We start from the raw sequence: 26285 nt of genomic DNA on the forward strand, positions 1-26285 counted from the left end.
TCAGTGCTTTTGTCTGTCATCAACTGTGTAGTGCTGTTGAGTTGGCAGTGCACTCAGTGCCTCACTGGCACTGGGGTGCCCTTGTCCTGGGCTGGCACTAGTGCCTACTGCCTGTCCTGCTTAGATAAATTAAATAATTAATTTAATAGAATATATTATTAATAATTGAATACATTATAAAATTATATATATATTTGTCAGTTATATATACTATAGTTAGTAATAGTATACTAGTGTAGAGTGTACTGTAGACATTCAAGACATCTACTAGTGTCTAATCTAAAATCAGTAATATTAATAACTATATAATTCATTTTAGCTAGCTTAATAGTTAATTAGCTATAAATAAAATTAATAATTAATTACTACTAGCGTATAGTTCAGCTAATCTTATTAGTACTGGTGTTGCAGCTCTTTAGTTTGTGCTTTGTTTTAGCAACAGCAAGAGACCAAGTAAATTTTTCTTAATTAATAATATATATCATTTTATTTCATTTGTTTTGCTCACCTCAGTCCATCAGTGAAGTGAACTTGTTGGGCTAGTGAGTGCAGCCGCATAAGTGCTGGGTGTTTTTGTTCAGCAAGCAGTGAAGCTAACTGTTATGCTGTGACATTTTATTTTATTTCTAATTTCTTTTCAAGAAAGATTGAATGTGTGACGACAACAACTGTACTAAGCAAAGCTTCAAGCTACTAGCTGTAGTACTAAAATAATTCTAATCTTTAATCTTAATCTATAATCAGGGCCGGCCCAAGGCAAAATGCCGCCTGGGGCGAATTTTAAAATGGCGTCCCCCCCTTATCTACCCTTCCTCTCCCTCCGTCCCTGCCGCCCCCCCCATTATCTACCCTTACCCCCCCCTTGTACTTACCTTTCAGCAGTCCTCCCTGTTCGGTCTCGGTGCCGGCTTGTAATGCTGAGTGCCGGAAATTAGGTAATCTTCCGGCACTCAGCATTACAAGCCGGCACCGAGACCGAACAGGGAGACTCGCCGCAGAGGAGAGAGAGAGGGGCGCCGAGCGGGTACTGACAGCTTGGTAAGCGAAAACCACTCGGCGCCCCCTTCTCTCTCTTTCGCTTTAAAAAAAAAAGGGCTTGGAGCGGCAAAGTGCCGACCCTTCAAAGGTGCCGCCTGGAGCGACTGTCCCACTCGGCTCCATTGTCGGGCCGGCCCTGTCTATAATATATTATATAACATAATATAATATAAATTCTAATTCATAATCTATAACATAAGTAATTCTAAATTCTAATTCATAATCTATATTCTTCTATCTATAATCCATAATATAAGTAATTCTTCTAATATTTATTATATAACCTAATAAATTCTAATTCATCTATAATATATATAAGTAATTCTTTCTAATTCATAATCTATATTCTATCTATAATCCATAATATAAATAATTCTAATCTATTAATAACATATAAAATATTATATATAACTTAACCTCACTTTAGCTTAGTGGGCTTGAGAGCGTCTGCCTAGAGTTAGACTAGAATACTAAGAAATATAGCTTTAGGCTTAGCATAGTAGTAGGCTAGGCTCTTAGGCCCGTGTAAATTCAAAGTCTTTAATTTTTTTTTATCCCCTTTTTTTTGTTTTATTTTTTTTTAAGTTTTTTTTAAACACTACACTACACACACAACACAAAATTTGAAATGGATCCTCCTTTTGGGACTAAGGAGGGACAAGCTCCATCTACCACCACCACCAGCACCACCACCAGTTCTAAGATGCAGCCTTTGCGTCAGTCTAGTCAGCCAAGTAGGCCAAGCTCTCGCTTATCGTTTGGGGAAGCATTGCTTGAAGGATCATCAAGTAAAGGAAAGGCACCAAAAGCAGGCAGTAGTAATGCTGCTAGGCCCACAAGCTCTATGTTTTTTACGGAAAGCCTAAAGCACCAGAAGCACGTTCAAAGTTAAAGGGTAGCAAAACTAGTACTTCTACTAGCCCAGTGAGTAAAAAGAAGTGTCTTTTGCCCCAAGCAGCATCTTCCCCATCCACAAGCAGCATGCAAGGTACCAAGCAGAGCCAAAGTAGCAGCAAGACTCAGAGGGGTTTTCCCAAACCAAAGCGATCTCATTCCTTCGTAGGGAAAACCGCCACCACCACCTCTACCGCCTCTACCACAACTAGTGCTGCGCCTACTGTTCCCACCGGTACCGCCACGCCATGTCCTCCTAGTACCTCTAGCAAGCCACCAAGTCCTTACAATATTTTTGTAAAGTCAGTTAGAGAGAGGGCTACACATAGTGGAACTCCACCTAGCGAGGTAGCAGAGGAGCCTGAGACTGAGAGGCCAAGTGCAGAGTCTGTTCTTCCTGCTCGCACTACTACTAGTCACGACGATATCAGTCTTAGCTCCAGCCTAGCAGGAATTCCATTTGATCTGGCTAATGAAGAACTAGACTATGAGCCAGAGGAAGTAGAGGAGATAAGTGGTCAGGAATCAGATTCCTCAGGGAGCAGTGTCCAAATGACTAGTGCACAATTTTTCCCTGAGCCTCCACCTTTCCGCTACGATCATCACCACCACCAGCAGCAGCAAAACCTACCAAATCTAGAGTTAAAGCAATTAGCAGTCCCACTATGGCCACCAGTCCCACCACCACTAGTTCTGCCTCTGTTCATCCACCCCGAGCAGTAGAAGCAGCACCCAAGGTACACTCCAAGGCTATGCGCGCCCCAATTTGGGAGCACTTTGAAAATGTTGAAGAAGGGCGCTATGGAAAGTGCAAACATTGTGGGAAGCTAATAAGCTAAGAGGGAAAGTGGCTGGTCATTTTACCAGTGCTAGCATGAAGCATCACCTCAGCACTCAACACAACGCTGTGCTATTGGGGAAAGATGCAGAAGTAAAACTTAGTGCAGGCAGCATAGCTGGTGGCCGTGGAAAAACCCCAACAGCTGCTTCTGAGCCAATAGCAGCAGCAGCAGCTAGTGCTGGCAGCCAGAGACCAAGGCAGGTTGGAGCACTGCATGACCAGCCCACCCTGGAACAATTTGTGGCATTCCAATCCAAAAGGTCAATGTCCAAACAGCAGGCCAATAAAGTAACGCGACTTATTGGTCAGTTCATTGCTGTTGAAGGGGAGCCTTTCAAACAATTGATGGCAGCTGTGGCTCCGTCACGTTCCACTTTCAGCAGGAACATTGTCCCCTCATTGTATCGGTCCTGTGTTTCAGCAGTGAAAGAGGAGCTTTCCAAGGCTGCTGGTCAGTCTGTTCATTTCACAACAGATTTGTGGAGTGCACCTAGTGGGCAGCATGCCTTTCTTTCTTTGACGGGACACTGGTGGCAGCCCGGTGTGCCCAAGGAAGCTGCTGCAGCAGGCTACCGATCATTCCTTCTCCATGCAGAAGTGATGGATGAAAAGCACACTTCCCAAAATATTTTGCATGCGATGAGGAAAATGTTTAGCCTTTGGGTGGGAGCAGAGGCAGGCACCAATGTTGAAGTTGGTTTTATGGTAACTGATGGAGGTACCAATATGGTGAAAGCACTGCGAGATGGTCATATTGTTGGTGTGCGCTGTGCAGCCCACATCATCCATCTTGTAGTGAAGGCAGCAACGTCAGAAGGAACTAATGTAGCAGCAGTAGTTCTGTCCCGCTGCAGAAAGATCGCTGGGCACTTTCACCATAGTGTTAAGGCTAGCCAACTTTTGAGGGAAGAGCAAGAGAGGTCAGGTCTTCCCATACACTGCCTACGTCAGGATGTCAGTACACGGTGGAACTCCACGTTAGACATGCTGGAGAGGATTTTGAAGCAGCAGAGGGCAATCCATAATCTTGCCTCAGAGCATAATATTGGGATTACATCTCCATTGAATAGGGAGGATTGGACAGTGATTGCCCAGCTAGTGGCAGTCCTTAAACCATTCAGGGATGCCACTGAAAATTGGCAAAATTGAAAAAGATTGCCTTTCTTAAATTCAGTCTGCCCAAGTTGGGTTACCCAGCTCTTAGCTTGGAAAGTTAATTTTCTTTCTCTAATGTTCAAGGTAGTTTCTCCCCCTGGTTGCACGTGTTTGTGGTGTGGCAACGTCTGCTACCTCCGCCGGTGTAGCTAATTTACACTAGGGCCTAGTGTCTGAGTTCTGTAAGTCCGCTCCCAAACGCCTAGGACTGACAGTCTTTGGATGCTTTGCTCTGGGGTGAAACAGGTGAGTGGGTCGCCAATTGCCCACTAATTCGCCTTTCCCAATGCTGCTGCTGCTGGTGTTGGTGCCAGCATCTCTTCTCTGCCAGTTCCCTTCCTGGCTAGTGTCATGCCTCAAATGTCCAAAATGCTCAAGGTAGTTTCTCCCCCTGGTTGCACGTGTTTGCGGTGTGACAATGCCTGCTACCTCCGCCGGTGTAGCTAATTTACGCTAGGGCCTTGTGTCTGAGTTCTGTAAGTCCGCTCCCAAACGCCTAGGACTGACAGTGTTTGGATGCTTTGCTCTGGGGTGAAACAGGTGAGCGGGTCGCCAATTGCCCACTCATTCGCCTTTCCCAATGCTGCTGCTACTGGTGGTGCCAGCGTCTCTTTTCTGCCAGTTCGCTTCCTGGCTAGTGTCATGCCTCAAATGTCCCTAATGGTAAGGGTAGTTTCTCCCCCCTGGCTTCGTCTGTTTGCGGTGTGGCAATGCCTGCTACCTCCGCCGGTGTAGCCAGCTTACGCTAGGGCCTTGTGTCAGAGTTCTGTAAGTCCGCTCCCAAACGTCTAGGACTGACAGTGTTTGGATGCTTTGCTCTGGGGTGAAACAGGTGAGCGGGTCGCCAATTGCCCACTCATTTGCCTTTCCCAATGCTGCTGCTGCTGGTCGTGGTGGTGCCAGCGTCTCTTCTTTGCCAGTTCGCTTCCTGGCTAGTGTCATGCCTCAAATGTCCCTAATGGTAAGGGCAGTTTCTCCCTCCTGGCTGCATCTGTTGGCGGTGTGGCAACGCCTGCTACCTCCACTGGAGTAGCCATCTTACGCTAGGGCCTAGTGTCTGAGCTCTGGAAGTCCGCTACCAAATGTCTAGGACTGACAGTTGTTTGGATGCTTTGCCCTGGGGTGAAACAGGTGAGTGGGTCGCCAATGGCCCACTCATTCGCCTTTTCCATTTTTCAATGCTGCTGGTGGTGGTGGTGCCAGCGTCTCTTCTTTGCCAGTTCGCAAAACAGTTCTTCTTTGCCAGTTCGTGAAACAGGTGAGTGGGTCGCCAATGGCCCACTCATTCGCCTTTTCCATTTTTCAATGCTGCTGGTGGTGGTGGTGCCAGCGTCTCTTCTTTGCCAGTTCGCTTCCTGGCTAGTGTCATGCCTCAAATGTCCCTAATGGTAAGGGCAGTTTCTCCCCCCTGGCTGCGTCTGTTTGCGGTGTGGCAACGCCTGCTACCTCCGCCGGAGTAGCCAGCTTACGCTAGGGCCTTGTGTCTGAGCTCTGGAAGTCCGCTCCCAAACGCTAAGGACTGACAGTGTTTGGACGCTGTGCTCTGGGTTGAAACAGGTGAGCGGGTCCCCAATTGCCCACTCATTCGCCTTTCCCAATGCTGCTGCTGCTGCTGCTGCTGGTGGTGCCAGCGTCTCTTCTTTGCCAGTTCGCTTCCTGGCTAGTGTCATGCCCAAAATGTCTCTAATGGTAAGGGTAGTTTCTCCCCCCTGGCTGCATCTGTTTGCGGTGTGGCAACGCCTGCTACCTCCGCCGGAGTAGCCAGCTTACGCTAGGGCCTTGTGTCTGAGTTCTGGAAGTCCGCTGCCAAACGTCTAGGACTGACAGTGTTTGGATGCTTTGCTCTGGGGTGAAACAGGTGAGCGGGTCGCCAATTGCCCACTCATTCGCCTTTCCCAATGCTGCTGCTGCTGGTGGTGGTGGTGCCAGCGTCTCTTCTTTGCCAGTTCGCTTCCTGGCTAGTGTCATGCCTCAAATGTCCCTAATGGTAAGGGCAGTTTCTCCCTCCTGGCTGCATCTGTTTGCGGTGTGGCAACGCCTGCTACCTCCGCTGGAGTAGCCAGCTTACGCTAGGGCCTAGTGTCTGAGCTCTGGAAGTCCGCTGCCAAATGTCTAGGACTGACAGTTGTTTGGATGCTTTGCCCTGGGGTGAAACAAGTGAGTGGGTCGCCAATTGCCCACTCATTCGCCTTTTCTATTTCCTTTTCCATTTCCATTTCATTTTTTTCCGTCTGATACAAAACCTACCAAACATAACACACACAATAACACATATAACACAGTGACATAACACATAACACACATAACACACACATGTACAATTCACAAATCACAAGGACCTTTCCTCCTGTTATTTGCCCTGGCCTTCACTTCTACACTCACTAGCATTAACGCTATAACTCACACTTCACCCTATAACATTTTTCCATCCCCATACCTGCCAACAGACCCAACTTTTTCAGGGACAGTCCTGCTTTTTTCCTGTCCCATCAAATTTAGCTAAACTAGGTATGCTAGTGCACATAGGTATAGCTGGGTAGGGTAGCACTACAACATTAAATAAATATAATAAAGTAAATAATAATAAATATAACTTTAAAATAAAATTAAATAAACCCATTAAAATTAAAATTAAATTATATTTAGACATAATACATCTTTAACCAAAACAGTGCACTGCTAATCTTAAAAATAACCGTACATTAACCCTAAGCTATTTTTTAGTTCTTGTCCAACATTTTTCCATTCGCATACCTGCCAACACACCCAACATTTTCGTGGACAGTCCTGCTTTTTTCCAGTCCTGTCCAGTAAAAGTTGGGTTGTTGCAAAGTATGCCATTATAAATAGGTAGCAAATGTTAGGCATGTATTAAAAGTGGTCCAAAATCGATGTAAAAATGTAAAATAATCCCTATTCTTTTATTAAACATCTATGGATGTGTGACTGTGTATGATAAAAAGGAGGCCAAGTTCCTTGGAGCATTTTTCTAGGTCTCAGACAAGACAACTGCTCGGAGGAACTTGGCCTTCAGTTTCGGGCAATGTGTATTGTGTACAGTACACTTCAGTACGTGTGTGCAACTCTATTGGTCGTTTCAGCAGGGGGCTCGTCTGCCATCAACGAATGAGGTGCATTCTGCAGTTCTGCAATTCGTTTGTTGATCCCAGACCAGCCCCCTTCCGGCAACCAATAGAGTCGCACACACGTACCTTCACGGCGCGAACGCATCTGCTGCTGCTCCGATGTGTTCTTAACCCCGTATTAACCGCTGCTATGCAGACGGGAGAAAACGAAGATGAAACGAGCACAAAGAATGTCCACGAATATTCGCCCGAAAAGAAGACAGGAACGGACGAATATTCGCGGAATACGAAGGTTTTTTTTTCTCCGAAGACTAGTACGAAGATGAACACGAAGAGCCCCCTGGTGCCCAAGTCTACTCATAACCTCTTTGTCCTGGAAGGTGAATTATGTGATCTGGAACTTTGTTCCAACAAAAATTTGCAGCTTGCAGGCAACACACAAGTTAATGAATCTGCAGGTTGCTCAACTCTCCTGCAGGCAATTATATTCAAGTTGTTATTATTATTTTTTTTTTTGTATTTATAAGGAGAAGACAGACATATAGTACAATATCAAAATTACAATGACATAGCAATAAGGTGAGTGCAGTCACCAACAGAGAGGTCCAGCAATGCGCAAGTGAGGTCAAGAAAATTAAACAAGAAGGTACATAAAAAGGCGCCATAGATTAGGGAAAGACATTATCTCCTGCGTTCTAGCATCAGTAATACCGAGGCAAGCGGAAGTGCCTTAAAGCCCTGAAATTGGTTGGTGGGCCTTCAAAACCTGAAGACAATACCATGCTGTGGAGTGAAACGCCTGGAATATTTACAACCTGGTGTCTCTATTTATAGTCACGATATAAGGAGCCCAGCGGTTAAAAAAAATATTGGGCTTTACTTTCCGTATGTAGAATCGACTCGATACAGTCCATTTGGAATAGAAAATATAAACGGGATAGGACCATAGGCAACACAGGTGGCTGAGGAGATATCCATTGCGACAGTATAGCCCGCTTTGCTAACGCCGAAATAATAAGCAGGACAGAACGAGCCCCCGAAGATGGAAGGGGGCAGTGTTCAGGAAACACACCGAATAGTGCCCATTCCACTGAAATAGAAAAGGGAATCCCCAGAGTATTAGTGATGTAAAGTTGTAGTGCATTCCAGAATGGAGTAAGAGAACCGCAGGACCACAAGCTCTGTGTAAAATTTTTAGGAACATACGCTCTGTGTAAAATTTTTAGGAACATCTCTCTATAGTCTCTGAAAATTAAAATTTTAGAGTTACGAGTAAAAGCCCGGAGCAACAGGTTTGAATCTAAATGTGGGAAGTCAGTTTTCCAAGAGGGAAAGCCTGTCCTCTGGGTATCCCAATCAATAGCAGGTCTGATAAGATTATATAACGTGGCCATCCTAAGTACTGTGGTGGGGGATAATATTGTCGAACGGTCCAAAGGGTTATCAAAGTTACTGCCAGAGAGGTATGGTAATATGGTGTTAATATAATTACGGAGTTGAAAATAATGGAGAGGGTGGGCGTTAACATGCGGAAATTTAGCTCGGAACTGCATAAAAGACAACATCTTGCCGCCTCTTGAATCCAGGAAGTCCCCGATCACGCAACCCCCCTCCCGAGCCAAACGCCGAAAGACAGCGTCCTCCCTGCCATGCTGGAATTGCGGGTTGTTTGACGTGGAGCTCAGTACAGACTTCAGAAAACTGGCGACGTTTGGCCGACACTGCCGCAGAAAAATCCTGAAATAATACCAGTTTGTGGTTGTTATAGGAAAGAGACAAAGTTTTCCTGTACGCTTCCAGGGTCTGAACTTTATCAGAGTAGTTGAGGATCTTGAAGTTTACCACTCTAGGACGAGAGGTGTTGGAGGTGGGAGGTTGACCTATACAATGCACTCTTTCAATGATCAGCTCCCCTTGAGGAAACACCACTCCCAAAGATTTAGGAAGCCAGGTTGTCACTAGGTCATGTAGTGCTGTAGCTTTAACCTCCTCAGGCAGACCGATCAATCTCAAATTGTTACGTCGACAGCGGTTTTCAAGATCGTCAATACGTTCTTGCAGAGATGTGACCAGGATGTCATGGTCTCGTTCCCATCCTCAAGGTCAGAGACTCTGGATTCTAGAGCAGTAATTCTATTCCCATGGGAAGTAAGCTCAGCTAGTACGGTATTAATGGATTCGGATAGTTTCTCAAGTTTAGAGTCCAATAAAGGAGAGATAACGTTAGCAATATCCTGAGCCGTCAGGGTATCTTTCGAGGAGACTTCAGGCAGCAGTTGAACATCTGTCGCAGTAGAACCCAGGCCAGACGGAGGGGTGGGTCTATGGGCTACAGCAGATTTATCTCGTGACTTACTCTGCCTAGTAGATGATTTGGTTGGAAGATCCATAAACTTTTCCATGTGTAAGCAAAGAATCGTGAGTCTCACACCCCCAGAGATTAGTGAGAACAGAATATAAAAGAGCAGGAAGGTAGGCAGAGCCAGTAATGCACAGCTTAGATAGAATGGATTTCTGATGGAGGGAGAGAAAACAAAATACCCACACCCCCCCTCCCCACCTAACTTAAGTCCCCCCCCCCCCCACTCTAACTAAGATGTGGTAACAGCAGACGTAGGAGCAAGTCTGTTGTGTGTACCAGTAGAAAAGCAAAAAATATGGGTCATAGAAGAACAAACCGATCCCAATCCCAACCGCCCAACCGCCCAACCTAACTAGTACCCACCCTCACCCCAACTAACTAGTGACAAAAAATTAAATAAAACCCCGCTAACTAAGTACCAGCAGAAAAGCAAAAAATATGGATAAATGGATAATAGAAAAACAAACCGATCCCAATCCCAACCATCCCAACCTAACTAGTGCCCACCCTCACCCCAACTGACTAGTGACAAAAAATTAAATAAAACCCCGCTAACTAAGTACCAGCAGAAACGCAAAAAAAAATATATATATAGATAAATGGATAATAGAAAAACAAACCAATCCCAATCCCAACCACCCAACCTAACTAGTGCCCACCCTCACCCCAACTAACTAGTGAAAAAAAATAAAAAATTAAATAAAAAATATATAGACCGTGGATACGGATGGCCGTGTCACCAGGCAAGGAAAGATGGAAGTATCCTGCACCGGGGCTAGTATGGTTGTAGAGAGGAGACAGCCGCCGCAGGCAGAGCCACACACAATAATCGCCCAGCAGAGCAGGCTGCACCTTCCAGTGCTATGGAGCCGACAAAGGTGGGTATTAAGGCCTATAGGGCCCCGCAGACACCCGTCAGGCGAACGCAGAGACCGAGGGAGAAACCCCAATCCCCCCGCCCGCCCCAGGGAAGCGCACCGGGACCACCACACCTCTAGGACTACGTACAGGTTGAGATGTGCGGCAGCTGTCAGGCTCAAGTCGGCACAGGGATTGGTAGGTGCACAATGCACCACAAGGTTCCACCCAAGGTTCCACCCGGCGGCAGCTCACAAGACGCCTCCACCAGCGGCACGGCTGGATTCGCCGAGGCTGTGTTAGGTAGGTACGGGCAGGTTATGTCTGTCCTCAACACAGCTCCGCAGCGGGTTTAGGCAGAGTGAGGTAGACACTTGACTCCAGGCCCAAGGCATGCATACGCACGCGTCCTCCAGGGAAAAAAAAAAGAGGGCACCACGGTGCCAATGAACCCGGCAGTTCGCTCCCAAACGTCTAGGACTGACAGTGTTTGGATGCTTTGCTCTGGGGTGAAACAGGTGAGCGGGTCGCCAATTGCCCACTCATTTGCCTTTCCCAATGCTGCTGCTGCTGGTCGTGGTGGTGCCAGCGTCTCTTCTTTGCCAGTTCGCTTCCTGGCTAGTGTCATGCCTCAAATGTCCCTAATGGTAAGGGCAGTTTCTCCCTCCTGGCTGCATCTGTTGGCGGTGTGGCAACGCCTGCTACCTCCACTGGAGTAGCCATCTTACGCTAGGGCCTAGTGTCTGAGCTCTGGAAGTCCGCTACCAAATGTCTAGGACTGACAGTTGTTTGGATGCTTTGCCCTGGGGTGAAACAGGTGAGTGGGTCGCCAATGGCCCACTCATTCGCCTTTTCCATTTTTCAATGCTGCTGGTGGTGGTGGTGCCAGCGTCTCTTCTTTGCCAGTTCGCTTCCTGGCTAGTGTCATGCCTCAAATGTCCCTAATGGTAAGGGCAGTTTCTCCCCCCTGGCTGCGTCTGTTTGCGGTGTGGCAACGCCTGCTACCTCCGCCGGAGTAGCCAGTTTACGCTAGGGCCTTGTGTCTGAGCTCTGGAAGTCCGCTCCCAAACGCTAAGGACTGACAGTGTTTGGACGCTGTTCTCTGGGTTGAAACAGGTGAGCGGGTCCCCAATTGCCCACTCATTCGCCTTTCCCAATGCTGCTGCTGCTGCTGGTGGTGCCAGCGTCTCTTCTTTGCCAGTTCGCTTCCTGGCTAGTGTCATGCCCAAAATGTCTCTAATGGTAAGGGTAGTTTCTCCCCCCTGGCTGCATCTGTTTGCGGTGTGGCAACGCCTGCTACCTCCGCCGGAGTAGCCAGCTTACGCTAGGGCCTTGTGTCTGAGTTCTGGAAGTCCGCTGCCAAACGTCTAGGACTGACAGTGTTTGGATGCTTTGCTCTGGGGTGAAACAGGTGAGCGGGTCGCCAATTGCCCACTCATTCGCCTTTCCCAATGCTGCTGCTGCTGGTGGTGGTGGTGCCAGCGTCTCTTCTTTGCCAGTTCGCTTCCTGGCTAGTGTCATGCCTCAAATGTCCCTACTGGTAAGGGCAGTTTCTCCCTCCTGGCTGCATCTGTTTGCGGTGTGGCAACGCCTGCTACCTCCGCTGGAGTAGCCAGCTTACGCTAGGGCCTAGTGTCTGAGCTCTGGAAGTCCGCTGCCAAATGTCTAGGACTGACAGTTGTTTGGATGCTTTGCCCTGGGGTGAAACAAGTGAGTGGGTCGCCAATTGCCCACTCATTCGCCTTTTCTATTTCCTTTTCCATTTCCATTTCATTTTTTTCCGTCTGATACAAAACCTACCAAACATAACACACACAATAACACATATAACACAGTGACATAACACATAACACACATAACACACACATGTACAATTCACAAATCACAAGGACCTTTCCTCCTGTTATTTGCCCTGGCCTTCACTTCTACACTCACTAGCATAAACGCTATAACTCACACTTCACCCTATAACATTTTTCCATCCCCATACCTGCCAACAGACCCAACTTTTTCAGGGACAGTCCTGCTTTTTTCCTGTCCCATCAAATTTAGCTAAACTAGGTATGCTAGTGCACATAGGTATAGCTGGGTAGGGTAGCACTACAACATTAAATAAATATAATAAAGTAAATAATAATAAATATAACTTTAAAATAAAATTAAATAAACCCATTAAAATTAAAATTAAATTATATTTAGACATAATACATCTTTAACCAAAACAGTGCACTGCTAATCTTAAAAATAACCGTACATTAACCCTAAGCTATTTTTTAGTTCTTGTCCAACATTTTTCCATTCGCATACCTGCCAACACACCCAACATTTTCGTGGACAGTCCTGCTTTTTTCCAGTCCTGTCCAGTAAAAGTTGGGTTGTTGCAAAGTATGCCATTATAAATAGGTAGCAAATGTTAGGCATGTATTAAAAGTGGTCCAAAATCGATGTAAAAATGTAAAATAATCCCTATTCTTTTATTAAACATCTATGGATGTGTGACTGTGTATGATAAAAAGGAGGCCAAGTTCCTTGGAGCATTTTTCTAGGTCTCAGACAAGACAACTGCTCGGAGGAACTTGGCCTTCAGTTTCGGGCAATGTGTATTGTGTACAGTACACTTCAGTACGTGTGTGCAACTCTATTGGTCGTTTCAGCAGGGGGCTCGTCTGCCATCAACGAATGAGGTGCATTCTGCAGTTCTGCAATTCGTTTGTTGATCCCAGACCAGCCCCCTTCCGGCAACCAATAGAGTCGCACACACGTACCTTCACGGCGCGAACGCATCTGCTGCTGCTCCGATGTGTTCTTAACCCCGTATTAACCGCTGCTATGCAGACGGGAGAAAACGAAGATGAAACGAGCACAAAGAATGTCCACGAATATTCGCCCGAAAAGAAGACAGGAACGGACGAATATTCGCGGAATACGAAGGTTTTTTTTTCTCCGAAGACTAGTACGAAGATGAACACGAAGAGCCCCCTGGTGCCCAAGTCTACTCATAACCTCTTTGTCATGGAAGGTGAATTATGTGATCTGGAACTTTGTTCCAACAAAAATTTGCAGCTTGCAGGCAACACACAAGTTAATGAATCTGCAGGTTGCTCAACTCTCCTGCAGGCAATTATATTCAAGTTGTTATTATTATTTTTTTTTTTGTATTTATAAGGAGAAGACAGACATATAGTACAATATCAAAATTACAATGACATAGCAATAAGGTGAGTGCAGTCACCAACAGAGAGGTCCAGCAATGCGCAAGTGAGGTCAAGAAAATTAAACAAGAAGGTACATAAAAAGGCGCCATAGATTAGGGAAAGACATTATCTCCTGCGTTCTAGCATCAGTAATACCGAGGCAAGCGGAAGTGCCTTAAAGCCCTGAAATTGGTTGGTGGGCCTTCAAAACCTGAAGACAATACCATGCTGTGGAGTGAAACGCCTGGAATATTTACAACCTGGTGTCTCTATTTATAGTCACGATATAAGGAGCCCAGCGGTTAAAAAAAATATTGGGCTTTACTTTCCGTATGTAGAATCGACTCGATACAGTCCATTTGGAATAGAAAATATAAACGGGATAGGACCATAGGCAACACAGGTGGCTGAGGAGATATCCATTGCGACAGTATAGCCCGCTTTGCTAACGCCGAAATAATAAGCAGGACAGAACGAGCCCCCGAAGATGGAAGGGGGCAGTGTTCAGGAAACACACCGAATAGTGCCCATTCCACTGAAATAGAAAAGGGAATCCCCAGAGTATTAGTGATGTAAAGTTGTAGTGCATTCCAGAATGGAGTAAGAGAACCGCAGGACCACAAGCTCTGTGTAAAATTTTTAGGAACATACGCTCTGTGTAAAATTTTTAGGAACATCTCTCTATAGTCTCTGAAAATTAAAATTTTAGAGTTACGAGTAAAAGCCCGGAGCAACAGGTTTGAATCTAAATGTGGGAAGTCAGTTTTCCAAGAGGGAAAGCCTGTCCTCTGGGTATCCCAATCAATAGCAGGTCTGATAAGATTATATAACGTGGCCATCCTAAGTACTGTGGTGGGGGATAATATTGTCGAACGGTCCAAAGGGTTATCAAAGTTACTGCCAGAGAGGTATGGTAATATGGTGTTAATATAATTACGGAGTTGAAAATAATGGAGAGGGTGGGCGTTAACATGCGGAAATTTAGCTCGGAACTGCATAAAAGACAACATCTTGCCGCCTCTTGAATCCAGGAAGTCCCCGATCACGCAACCCCCCTCCCGAGCCAAACGCCGAAAGACAGCGTCCTCCCTGCCATGCTGGAATTGCGGGTTGTTTGACGTGGAGCTCAGTACAGACTTCAGAAAACTGGCGACGTTTGGCCGACACTGCCGCAGAAAAATCCTGAAATAATACCAGTTTGTGGTTGTTATAGGAAAGAGACAAAGTTTTCCTGTACGCTTCCAGGGTCTGAACTTTATCAGAGTAGTTGAGGATCTTGAAGTTTACCACTCTAGGACGAGAGGTGTTGGAGGTGGGAGGTTGACCTATACAATGCACTCTTTCAATGATCAGCTCCCCTTGAGGAAACACCACTCCCAAAGATTTAGGAAGCCAGGTTGTCACTAGGTCATGTAGTGCTGTAGCTTTAACCTCCTCAGGCAGACCGATCAATCTCAAATTGTTACGTCGACAGCGGTTTTCAAGATCGTCAATACGTTCTTGCAGAGATGTGACCAGGATGTCATGGTCTCGTTCCCATCCTCAAGGTCAGAGACTCTGGATTCTAGAGCAGTAATTCTATTCCCATGGAAAGTAAGCTCAGCTAGTACGGTATTAATGGATTCGGATAGTTTCTCAAGTTTAGAGTCCAATAAAGGAGAGATAACGTTAGCAATATCCTGAGCCGTCAGGGTATCTTTCGAGGAGACTTCAGGCAGCAGTTGAACATCTGTCGCAGTAGAACCCAGGCCAGACGGAGGGGTGGGTCTATGGGCTACAGCAGATTTATCTTGTGACTTACTCTGCCTAGTAGATGATTTGGTTGGAAGATCCATAAACTTTTCCATGTGTAAGCAAAGAATCGTGAGTCTCACACCCCCAGAGATTAGTGAGAACAGAATATAAAAGAGCAGGAAGGTAGGCAGAGCCAGTAATGCACAGCTTAGATAGAATGGATTTCTGATGGAGGGAGAGAAAACAAAATACCCACACCCCCCCTCCCCACCTAACTTAAGTCCCCCCCCCCCACTCTAACTAAGATGTGGTAACAGCAGACGTAGGAGCAAGTCTGTTGTGTGTACCAGTAGAAAAGCAAAAAATATGGGTCATAGAAGAACAAACCGATCCCAATCCCAACCGCCCAACCGCCCAACCTAACTAGTACCCACCCTCACCCCAACTAACTAGTGACAAAAAATTAAATAAAACCCCGCTAACTAAGTACCAGCAGAAAAGCAAAAAATATGGATAAATGGATAATAGAAAAACAAACCGATCCCAATCCCAACTATCCCAACCTAACTAGTGCCCACCCTCACCCCAACTGACTAGTGACAAAAAATTAAATAAAACCCCGCTAACTAAGTACCAGCAGAAACGCAAAAAAAAAAATATATATAGATAAATGGATAATAGAAAAACAAACCAATCCCAATCCCAACCACCCAACCTAACTAGTGCCCACCCTCACCCCAACTAACTAGTGAAAAAAAATAAAAAATTAAATAAAAAATATATAGACCGTGGATACGGATGGCCGTGTCACCAGGCAAGGAAAGATGGAAGTATCCTGCACCGGGGCTAGTATGGTTGTAGAGAGGAGACAGCCGCCGCAGGCAGAGCGACACACAATAATCGCCCAGCAGAGCAGGCTGCACCTTCCAGTGCTATGGAGCCGACAAAGGTGGGTATTAAGGCCTATAGGGCCCCGCAGACACCCGTCAGGCGAACGCAGAGACCGAGGGAGAAACCCCAATCCCCCCGCCCGCCCCAGGGAAGTGCACCGGGACCACCACACCTCTAGGACTACGTACAGGTTGAGATGTGCGGCAGCTGTCAGGCTCAAGTCGGCACAGGGATTGGTAGGTGCACAATGCACCACAAGGTTCCACCCAAGGTTCCACCCGGCGGCAGCTCACAAGACGCCTCCACCAGCGGCACGGCTGGATTCGCCGAGGCTGTGTTAGGTAGGTACGGGCAGGTTATGTCTGTCCTCAACACAGCTCCGCAGCGGGTTTAGGCAGAGTGAGGTAGACACTTGACTCCAGGCCCAAGGCATGCATACGCACGCGTCCTCCAGGGAAAAAAAAAAGAGGGCACCACGGTGCCAATGAACCCGGCACCCAGTGCAGGGCAGCAAGGCTTACTGGATGGTGGCAAAATTGCCGTGATTTTCCAAAGATGATAGAGTGGATGGTAATGGATTTCAGCGGCATCCACAGAGCCCAGCTAAGAAGCAGCCATCTCAAGGGCCCGCCTCCCGGAAGTCTTTTATTTATTTTTTAACAGTTATAATTTGAGTTGGCTTTAGTCTTCTCGTCCAACTGTTATGAGTTTGCATTACCAATGTTCTAGAATAGACCCCATTATCATAACTAGGAACTTTCAAGCTCCAGCTACAAGGAGCCCTTTCTTCTCAGGATGCAGGTAGGCAGTCCCGCTGACATTGGTGGTTGGTCACATTGATGTTGGTGGGCGATCCCACTGAAATCAGTGGGTGGTCCTGCTGGCTTTTCAGGAAAATGTTTGTGGTTGGACCAGGGTGTGTGTTGCAACGCCACTAACCTGACTCAGAGTTAAAAGACCCAGAGACCTGAAGAATCTTCGCTTTACCTGGTGTCTTGGGGCAAGACCTGGAAAATAAGCTTCTTTGAGGTAAACTTTTGGGGTAGAAAATGGCACAGGACAACCCACTGACATCAGTGGGACTGCCACAGGTATGCTAAAGTGGGAGTCTGAACATTTCAACTGCCTGATATCACTACAGATTATCAAGGGCAAACTCCAGGGAGAATGGTTTTATCCTGTGCCTTATCTCAATTACTGGAAAAGTAATTGACATTGTATCTATTTTTTGCAAGTAATTACACTGTATCTATTATTTTCAAGTAATTTAGAATCCCACAAGGAGTGATAGGTTACACTGACTTCTACTCATTGGGTGCATCTTCTGTTAACTGTTGGTACCTCTCCCTTGTCTTGGCACCCCAGTCAACTCTGACCCTCATGTGGCTAACACTGTCCCAGCTCATTGCTTACTTGGTACCCACATATATTTATTAGCACAATTTATATATAAAAATGTTCAAATTACCAGAACTGAACCTTGTCGGTTACATGTGGTTGTATGGTGTATTACAAATGTAACCAAATAATAAATAAAACACAGACACAATTTCTTTGGATGAACAAAGGCCGTGGTCTTTTATTTAGCTTATAACAAATTTACCATATAAACACTCAACCAATAACTTAGTATCAACTTCATAAATAACCACAACTCTTGGCCCAAACCACAGAGTTAATAAATTAAAACAAGGCCGACTGCCCCAAAGCCGGTCAGCCTACCACTGAAACAACCCCTATGTTCACTCTCTTTACAGAAAGCAACTTAACCCCAATAAAAGCCACGACATGAAAATATATAACTTTTTTTTTTTTTATAAATAGAAAAAATACATATACATAAAATAATTAGGGAGGGAGGGAGGGCGACAATTCAGCAGCTCTTCCATGCTGCTCCCCGAGGCTTTGCTGAAAACCGCCGCTCACCAGACGCAATAAAGGTCAGTGCAGTTAGTTAACGCAGCCTGGGGTAGTGAAATGAATGCTTCAGGCACAGCGCTTATATAGGCAAAAATCCCGCCCAAACTATAGCGCGAGCTGTCTGCGAGCGCAACAAAAAGCAGCAGTGCGAGGCAAACTAAGCGGCGCGAGCCGCCACCAGAACATTCCTTCAAAAAAAGGCGGGCAAAACTAAGCGGCGCGAGCGCATGCAAAACACAAACCAGGCTGTCCTTTGCCTGACCCCTGCAGAGTTAACCCTTTCACACCATTAGCTTCCCCAACAACCACATGTAACCCTGTGCTATTTACACAGGGTTTTTTCACATTTGTATTTTGTCATGTGGCTGGAGAGAACAGTTAGGTGCTGAGACACCTACGGAGGCATTCAGGGGGCTGAAGCAGTTGAGGAGGACAGTTGGGTGGTCAGGGGGCAGATAGGGGGCTGAAATAAGTTGGTAAGGGCTGGGTAATGCTGCAGATGGGTAATCTGAAGGGGCAGATGAGGTGAATGAGAGGGGTTGATATTGGGATGCGGTGGTTAAAGTTGGGGTTTGAAGTGGCTGAAGAGAGCAGAGAGAGAGGAGGCTGAGAGACCAGATATAAGGCTGAGGTTGCTAGAGGGAGCATTTGGGGTGTGATATCTAAATCGGGAATGAGGTAGCTAAGGAGTCTGAGTTAGGGCAGTTATGGCTAAGGTAATTAACCCCTTAATGACAAAGCCCGTACAATGCATTGTTTTCAATGGGTTTAGGGGCCGCCCATTGTCCTTAAGGGGTTAATGAAGGCATTATGTAATTTGTGATGAAACCACTATGTCACTGATTATGTAATCATTTGTAATGTCATTAACAAAAGCACACGGAGGAGTGAACTTTATCTCGTATTTAAGGTTGGCATTAACTAAAGTTTAAGTTTTTACCATTGAATGCTACATAAGTTCTTTATAGATATGTTAATAATAACCTTCTCAATACGATAATCAATTAAGAAATCATCATGGAGATTATGTTGGCGCACTGCAGTGTTGTTGGATTGGTGTCAGCACCATATTTATCTATGATAGTGATGTGTGGACCTGTATTCACAGTATATGTTTCTGTTGCAGGTATTTCTTTCGCAACTTCAAGCGTACAGATGCTGAAAGGCAGCTCATTCTTCCTGGCAATGGGGTGGGGTCGTATTTAATTCGCGAAAGTGAAAGCCAAGTAGGCAATTACTCTCTGTCTGGTAAGTAAACATCCAACTTAACCAGCTGTCCAATCATCTACCTATTCAGTTGTCCATCCATTCATGGTAATAATTAAATTCTGATGAAACATATCTTTTTTTCCCTTTTTTAATCCTTGCTTGTGTTTATGTTATGTTTTTGGAATTATGTCCTACATTTTAACAGAAAATTTCATAATGTTTTGCGTTTTGAAGTTATGTATCATACACACTCGTATGGCTGGTGCAATCCTAAATACTTACATTTAAGTGAATGCTATATCTTCTGTACACACAGTAAGGTTACCTCTAATACAATTATTTTGTTCTAGTGAGGACATTCCCTCTTACCTAAATTCCTCTGCTTATTTTTGCTTGTCTTGATTTTCATTTTTGTAATATTTCTAACTGATATCACATTGAAGCTATTTACTTACTCCCTATTTGTATGCTCAATATGGTAATGTGCAAGAAACTCTGATAAAATTAAATGCATTGTGGTTATACTAATATAACTGTACTGCAAAACTTAAATGCTTTGGTTAATTAGCTGTTTTTCATTTACAAGCAATTTCCTTTTCACGCACCGAAATAACAAATAGGATAATCATTTGTATTTTTTTACCCAGAATGTAATTACTTGATAATAAATCTTATGTTTGGCAAGAACTGTATATGGATTTTTATGAAACAAATGTATTTTCACACTGAGCTTAGTTGGCAGTTTACCTTACTTATTACCAGTAGTTAATTTTAAACTGGCGAAATCTATGAAGATGTATTACTGACTTAATAATCATATGTAAAGAACAAGATGCATTTAGTATGCCAACAAATATGCTATTAAATTTGTGTGGATACATTTATAATGTGAAAATGATACTATTCATTTTTAGTCCTGTGAAAAAGTAATGAGGTTTTTTTTTTAGCTTTCAATGATGGCTTTACTTTATTAGTATTAGGAAGAGAATCACTAGGCATCACTAATTGTTTAACATTAAGTCAAGTGAAATTTAAACATATGCTGGTATTTGGGATCAAAACTCTTAGTATCCACTGGTTATGGAATGAAGCTAAGACTAGATTCATATTAATTTTGTATTCCTGTTTTAATACTTGCATATACATAACGGAAAGATCTAATTTCCATAATAACCTTGTCGATATGTATGGTGTTGTGCTATGTAGCAACAATAAAAAAATGTGCATGTAGGCAATTATAAAAAACAATGTATGCATAAAAAAAACATGGGTTATGCATATAGGGAGATTCTGTAACAGTATAACAGTGATCTGTGGAGTGCTATGTTATTTTCTATGTGCGCATGAGTGATGCTACTGTATACAGAGGGAGTACAAAGCTGCTTATAGCCCTCATTTGTCTATGGAGCCTTTTGATGATAAATGAGTAAGACCTATGAGATCCAGATTTGCTTATGACTGCAATGTATATTTGTAATTGCAGTCATCGTGTTACTTGAGATGTTAAATATTTTTGTTCAGGTGCACTAAAATCCTAGAATCCACTCTGTATATATGAATCAATTTAGTGCCTAAAAATTAAGTTAGCCACCAAGGAAGATAGGCAGAAATAAATGGGAGTAAATAAATGTAGATGCTTTACATTTTTTTTAAATGGTAACAAATAAAATGCCACCGCCCATCCAGTGCCGCCATTTTCCTCAAAGCCCTTCCAGATAATAAAATAAGGCTTAGGTATAGCCGACTGCCCCATCTTGCATACCTGTGTAAGGAAAACAGTGGAGAGTGATGGTGAGTGGTACAGCACAGGATTGTGGCAACTTTCACTTGCCTACCTTGTAGTGCTTGATACACAGGCCAAAACATGTAGGATATGCTTTGCGGCACTGTGGCACTGTGATTGTACTTGGTCATGCATGTGTGTCATTACCACATAGTAGTGTCATCAGACTGAGCAAATTAAAGGACGTTGCCAATTTTGAGACCTCTGTGCAATGTTAAATAAATCAAATGCAAATCTTAATGGGGAAATTTGTATTAGATTTGAATATTGAAGCGTTACTGGGCCCTGCTGAAGGCAGCTCACGTACCTGAAAGATGGCAAGTAAAAAAAGAGTTTGGCTACTTTCTTAAAAGGCTGATCAGGTTCAGTAAACAAATGTTATAATCAGTTATTATAATGTTAAATATGTATAATGTATAATAATGTAAAGATTTATTACTTTTTATGACAACATTCTATTCTTTCTCTTTTTTTTCTTTTCTAGTGTATGATGGCACCTATGTGAAACACTACAGAATTCATAAGAACGATAATGGGGATTACTTCATATCCACAAGGACAGTATTTTCAAGTCTGCAGGAACTTATTACTTATTATTCCCAGAATGCTAATGGACTCTGCTACAAACTTGCTAATCCTTGCCTCAGGGTAAACTATGTGTAATTTCTAGCAAATAAATAAATTAAGGTATTGATTGATAACTCTGTGGAAACATGATTTCCAGGAACATCTGGTTTGTGAATAAACCTACTAATATGAGTGTTTGAAACATATGTTTTAAGTGCATCATTGTCCCCAAATATTTATTGAGGGGTATAATTGAGGGTTATTTTACCAGACGTAACACTCTTTCCAAGTTTTTCCTTGTCTTGTCTGCAGAGAGTTTATATATGCATCTGTGTGTTTTTATGAAGAAATACTATTTGGTTGTCAGTTTGCATTTTCCAGAAAATTACTAAATATTTCTGAACCGCCGTAAACAATAGCAAGACAATGAATATTTTTTTCGATTATTTGAAAATGAATATGTTCAGAAGAAAATTATTTTTATGTTTTTTACATCCTTATACTTAGCTTAGATTTTTTCTTATAGTAGATAAATGTATTATAAAGACATTTATCTAGGTGTGTAATGTGTGTGCCACCTTGTGGACAGAAACAGCACTGTGATAGTCTTTTTTTTTTTCAGACTGCTTCCTACTTGTGTATATAGGAAATTATTAGATATTTTTCTATCCGTTTTGAATATCAAAATCTACATTTAACTTCATGAAATTATTTTTTTAAGCTAGTTGAAACATTATATCTCACAAACTTAATTACACTATGGATATATGGAGGTCCATTTATTTTTACTGCTTTGATATTTCTTAAAATGTATTCTATTAAACTAGAATGAAGCTCCCCTGCCTCCAGATTTATGCTACGAGACTGCAGATCACTGGGAAATTGATCGGAATTCTCTGAAGTTTTTGAAAAGGCTTGGTCATGGCCAGTTTGGTGAGGTTTGGGAAGGACTGTGGAGCAATACTATATCGGTGGCCATTAAAACCCTTAAAACAGGTAATAGCACAAATAACATTTTAGATTCTTTTTGATAAATATACATTATCCTGTACGCAAATAGTTTTAATGAAAAAAAAATGGAAACATATATTGCTTTTAATACCATTCTATAGTGGCTCCCTATTTTAGGAAACTCTCAAACTGTATCTCATTTACCATTTCAATGTACTGTGTCTGTGATAATATTGTCATAAACCTAACCTCATATGCTAAAAATGGTCTACAATGTAGCCATATAGAAAATATATGGTTTAAGAAATAACCATATCATAGATAAGACACAACTGTTTTAACCTTTTCACACCTTTTTCTTTAAAGCAAAAAATAAGGAAAAAATAGAGAGTAAAGTATTCACATAAACAAAACTGAGTAAAACTGAACAGACAGCAATAGATAAGGAATGGGTAATGATGTTTTGCAGCTTTAAATTAGCATAATAGCTATTATAATTACAGTTTTATTAAGAATAGCATTTTGTGCAAGTCTGTGTAATTAGTTAAACAGTGGTCCAGGGATCCATAAGATCTTGGAATTTCAGATGTTAACTCCAGTTCTAATACAATATTCGTTAAAGACCCACATTATAATCATACCTCAGAACTGTAGCAGAGGAGCATGCCCATGGACTATCCCCATTCCAAAACGCAATTCCCCTCCAGCTCCCTGATGCAATGTTATCTGGACTAGCTCTGCCCATACCCATTAAGCAGATAGCTGCCCTTTGAGCAGGTAGCTGCCCAGGTATTTTAATGCAATATGCCCATCATTTATGGGCATAAAGCCACTGGCTCTAGGCTTTTCTAAATGAAATTGGCGACTCCTTATGCCTACTGTTGATTATGTTCATGCCCCTTGTTCTAGGCAATGCTCTAAACAGTCATGTAGGCCTCAAATCCCACTTGAAGGCTTTTGGGTTTGCAATAGCATTTTGTCAATTTCACACTTTTAAATGTAGCTACGCATACACAATTCTTTAAATAAATAAATGATAAATGAAAAACACAAAGCTGTTTTGTATTGCTTGCAAAATACTCCTTAAGGAAATAACACAGCTGTTAATAACAGATTTGATTCCCCCCCAAGTTCTTGTAATACATATGCCATGCTCCAATTGTTTTCTTCAGCTGAGCTGAAGTAGTGTGGATGGTTTTGAAGATTTGTGGGCTTTTCTTTAGATTAGAGAGAGAGAGCGAAAAGTCATTTTAGCTATTCCCTTATTGTTGCCATGTAGATAGAAACAGCCCTTATAACTTTAACTCATTGTTGTGTTTTTTTCACTGTTTTCTGTTTGTTTTTTTTTTAATCTCAGGTACAATGAAGCCACAGGATTTTTTAAGAGAGGCACAATTTATGAAGAATCTTAAACATCCAAAACTTATTCAACTCTATGCAGTCTGTACATTGGAAGAACCAGTATATATTATAACAGAACTCATGAGACATGGAAGTTTGCTTTCATATCTACAAAGTAAGTAGACATATTAATATTTTTTAAAATCAAACACTCACTGGCTATGTTTGAGATGTGAGCCCTGTCAAAACATTGATGTTATGGGTAGCTTGTTGGAACAACTGTATCGCGCAGTTGAGGAAACAAAAAAGATGTTGAAATTCAATGTTAAACTTAGACTGTAAGAGCAAAGTGTCTGGAAGTTTTTTCTTGAGCAACCTTTTCTCATTATGTACTATATGTATTTGCCATGAAGATGTCAGTGAACACTTGGCCAACCGCAAACCATTAGTTTGTCACTTAAACTTTGTTTAAGTGACACACATATTTGTCCCAATACCTCCTTACCAACTCTCTCACTGAGGCTTTACAGGAACACTGGTTAAGCGAAGAAAGCGATCTTAGAATGTTACTGATAAGGCCACTTACATTCAGAAATTCAATAGTCCCTGATGATTGCATTTTAGTTCTCACAGGTTTTGCCCTTAAAAATGGTTAGAATTACAGGCACCATCTCACTATGATCATTCGCAATACTTCAAGCCATTTGTCATACAGGAGATGTGTTTACCTTCAGTCAGTTTTAGCTCTAGGTCAGCGATCATTGAGGGTGGTTGTCTGTGCGCATGGACAGGAAGTGCTCTATTGTTTAAATGGGAGTATCCCTACCACTGATTGGATGCTTGAAGCACCCAATCAGTGACAAGAGCCATCGGGCCATGGGGTGGAGGGGTGCTGCAGATAAAGCAGACCTCAGGTAAGTATTTTTTTAAATGTTTGTTTGGTTTTTGAAGAATGTACATTGAAGTACTCTCACAGAGTAAACAGACATAAACATTGCATGTTACTGTATGGCATCTAATGCTTTAAATTCCCAATAACTTCTACTGTTCTCATATGAATTATGTCACTAAATTGCAATTTTCTGATTACTGCTGTGGGCATACATGATCAATAGGTTCACAACTGAGAGGTAACTTATTAAGACTGAAATTAAACATATAGCACCTGCTATGAAATATATCTCTTGGATATTTGAATACACAATTCTTTCAGAACATTAAGAAGAATAATGATTGCAACCTGATTCTAAAATATGGAACACCATATGTTTTATAAACAACACATTTGGATAAATTAGTTCGATTAAAAAGAAAATGGAATTCAGATAAAGAAAAATTGCAGAAAACCCCAATTAATTATATAACCACAACTAGCTACAGGTTTTAGAATTTTGCTCATAGTAATCAATAAAGACCCTTTACTTTGAAAAGTGTGGTTACATTTGTTGCCAGCTAAAATCTTATTACTTTGTTTTGGGAAGTGTGAAATATTGCAGTTTCAGGCTAGGTTTTCACTTGGGTTTTTGTCCTGCGTTTTTTTCTTGATGAAAAACGCCAGGAAAAAACACCAAGAAAACTGCCACTGCATTCTCCTGCGTTTTGGCATTTTTTCTGGAGTTTTTTCTGGCGTTTTAGCCTTTCTGTGGAAATTGCTTTTTTGACCTTAGGCAGTTTTTCCAGCCTTTACACGTTAGAATTGTCACCCAGCTAAAAGGGATTAGGATAAATGGCAAGTATCTGCCCTCTCCTGATGTCATTTACTTGGTAGAGTTCTACTTAAACGCCCCGGCGGACCCTTTTGTCTCTTTTCTGTGGTTTGTAAGGCATGCTTTATTCTGAATGTCTGCTCCTCTAGGAAGATTGGCCCCAAATGATGGTGCAAATTGTTTGCTGTTGCTTTTGGCATGCAGGATCCAGTTGGATATGTTTGTTTGTAATGGCATGTTTGTTCCAAATGGTGTAAAATTCAATATGAACTTTGTTTTGTGTGAAACTGTTTGTTTCTAGCCTATTTCTCGTAGGACACACAGATACTGGGTCCATCCTCTGCATTGTAACTGTGGAAAAAAACGCCATAAAAAACGCCAAGGCTTTTACATGGCTTTTTCATGGCGTTTTTTCTCTCCCATAGACTTCTATTGGAGAAAAACGCCAAGATTTCCTTGCAAAAAACGCCAGAGTGTCAACATTCTGCGATTTTGAAAAACTGCCAAAGAGCCCAAAAAAGCAGAAAAACGCCAAAAAGGACTGAAAAAACGCCAAACAGAAAAACGCCAAGTGGATATGGCATTGTGCGATTTCCTATTGAAGAACAGCTAACATCTGGCCGTAGCATTTTTTCACAAAAAAACGCTGTGTGGCTGAATTGGCGTTTTTATGGGCGTTTTTAGCAAAAAAAAAAACAAGTGGAAACCTAGCCTCACAGAACTAAAGTGAGAGGGAGCTAATGTATTTCCAAGGT

At 42.9% G+C, this 26285-nt stretch overlaps 1 protein-coding gene across 1 annotated transcript in view; it reads left to right on the forward strand.

The window, feature by feature from the left end:
- The window catches only part of LOC149288072 (tyrosine-protein kinase FRK-like), a 51169-nt gene that overhangs the window by 14735 nt on the left and 10149 nt on the right, over positions 1–26285 (forward strand). Inside the window, exons 2-5 of the mRNA XM_089492192.1 lie at positions 19100–19221; positions 21450–21613; positions 22360–22528; positions 23841–23999. Coding sequence (XP_089348318.1) covers positions 19100–19221; positions 21450–21613; positions 22360–22528; positions 23841–23999 — 614 coding nt within the window. The remainder of the gene's footprint in view (positions 1–19099; positions 19222–21449; positions 21614–22359; positions 22529–23840; positions 24000–26285) is intronic.

The sequence above is a fragment of the Sceloporus occidentalis genome, unplaced genomic scaffold (assembly GCF_023333645.1).
Source record: "Sceloporus occidentalis isolate IW3139 unplaced genomic scaffold, rSceOcc1.0.p SCAF_54, whole genome shotgun sequence".
In the NCBI taxonomy this organism is placed as follows: Eukaryota; Metazoa; Chordata; class Lepidosauria; order Squamata; family Phrynosomatidae; genus Sceloporus; species Sceloporus occidentalis.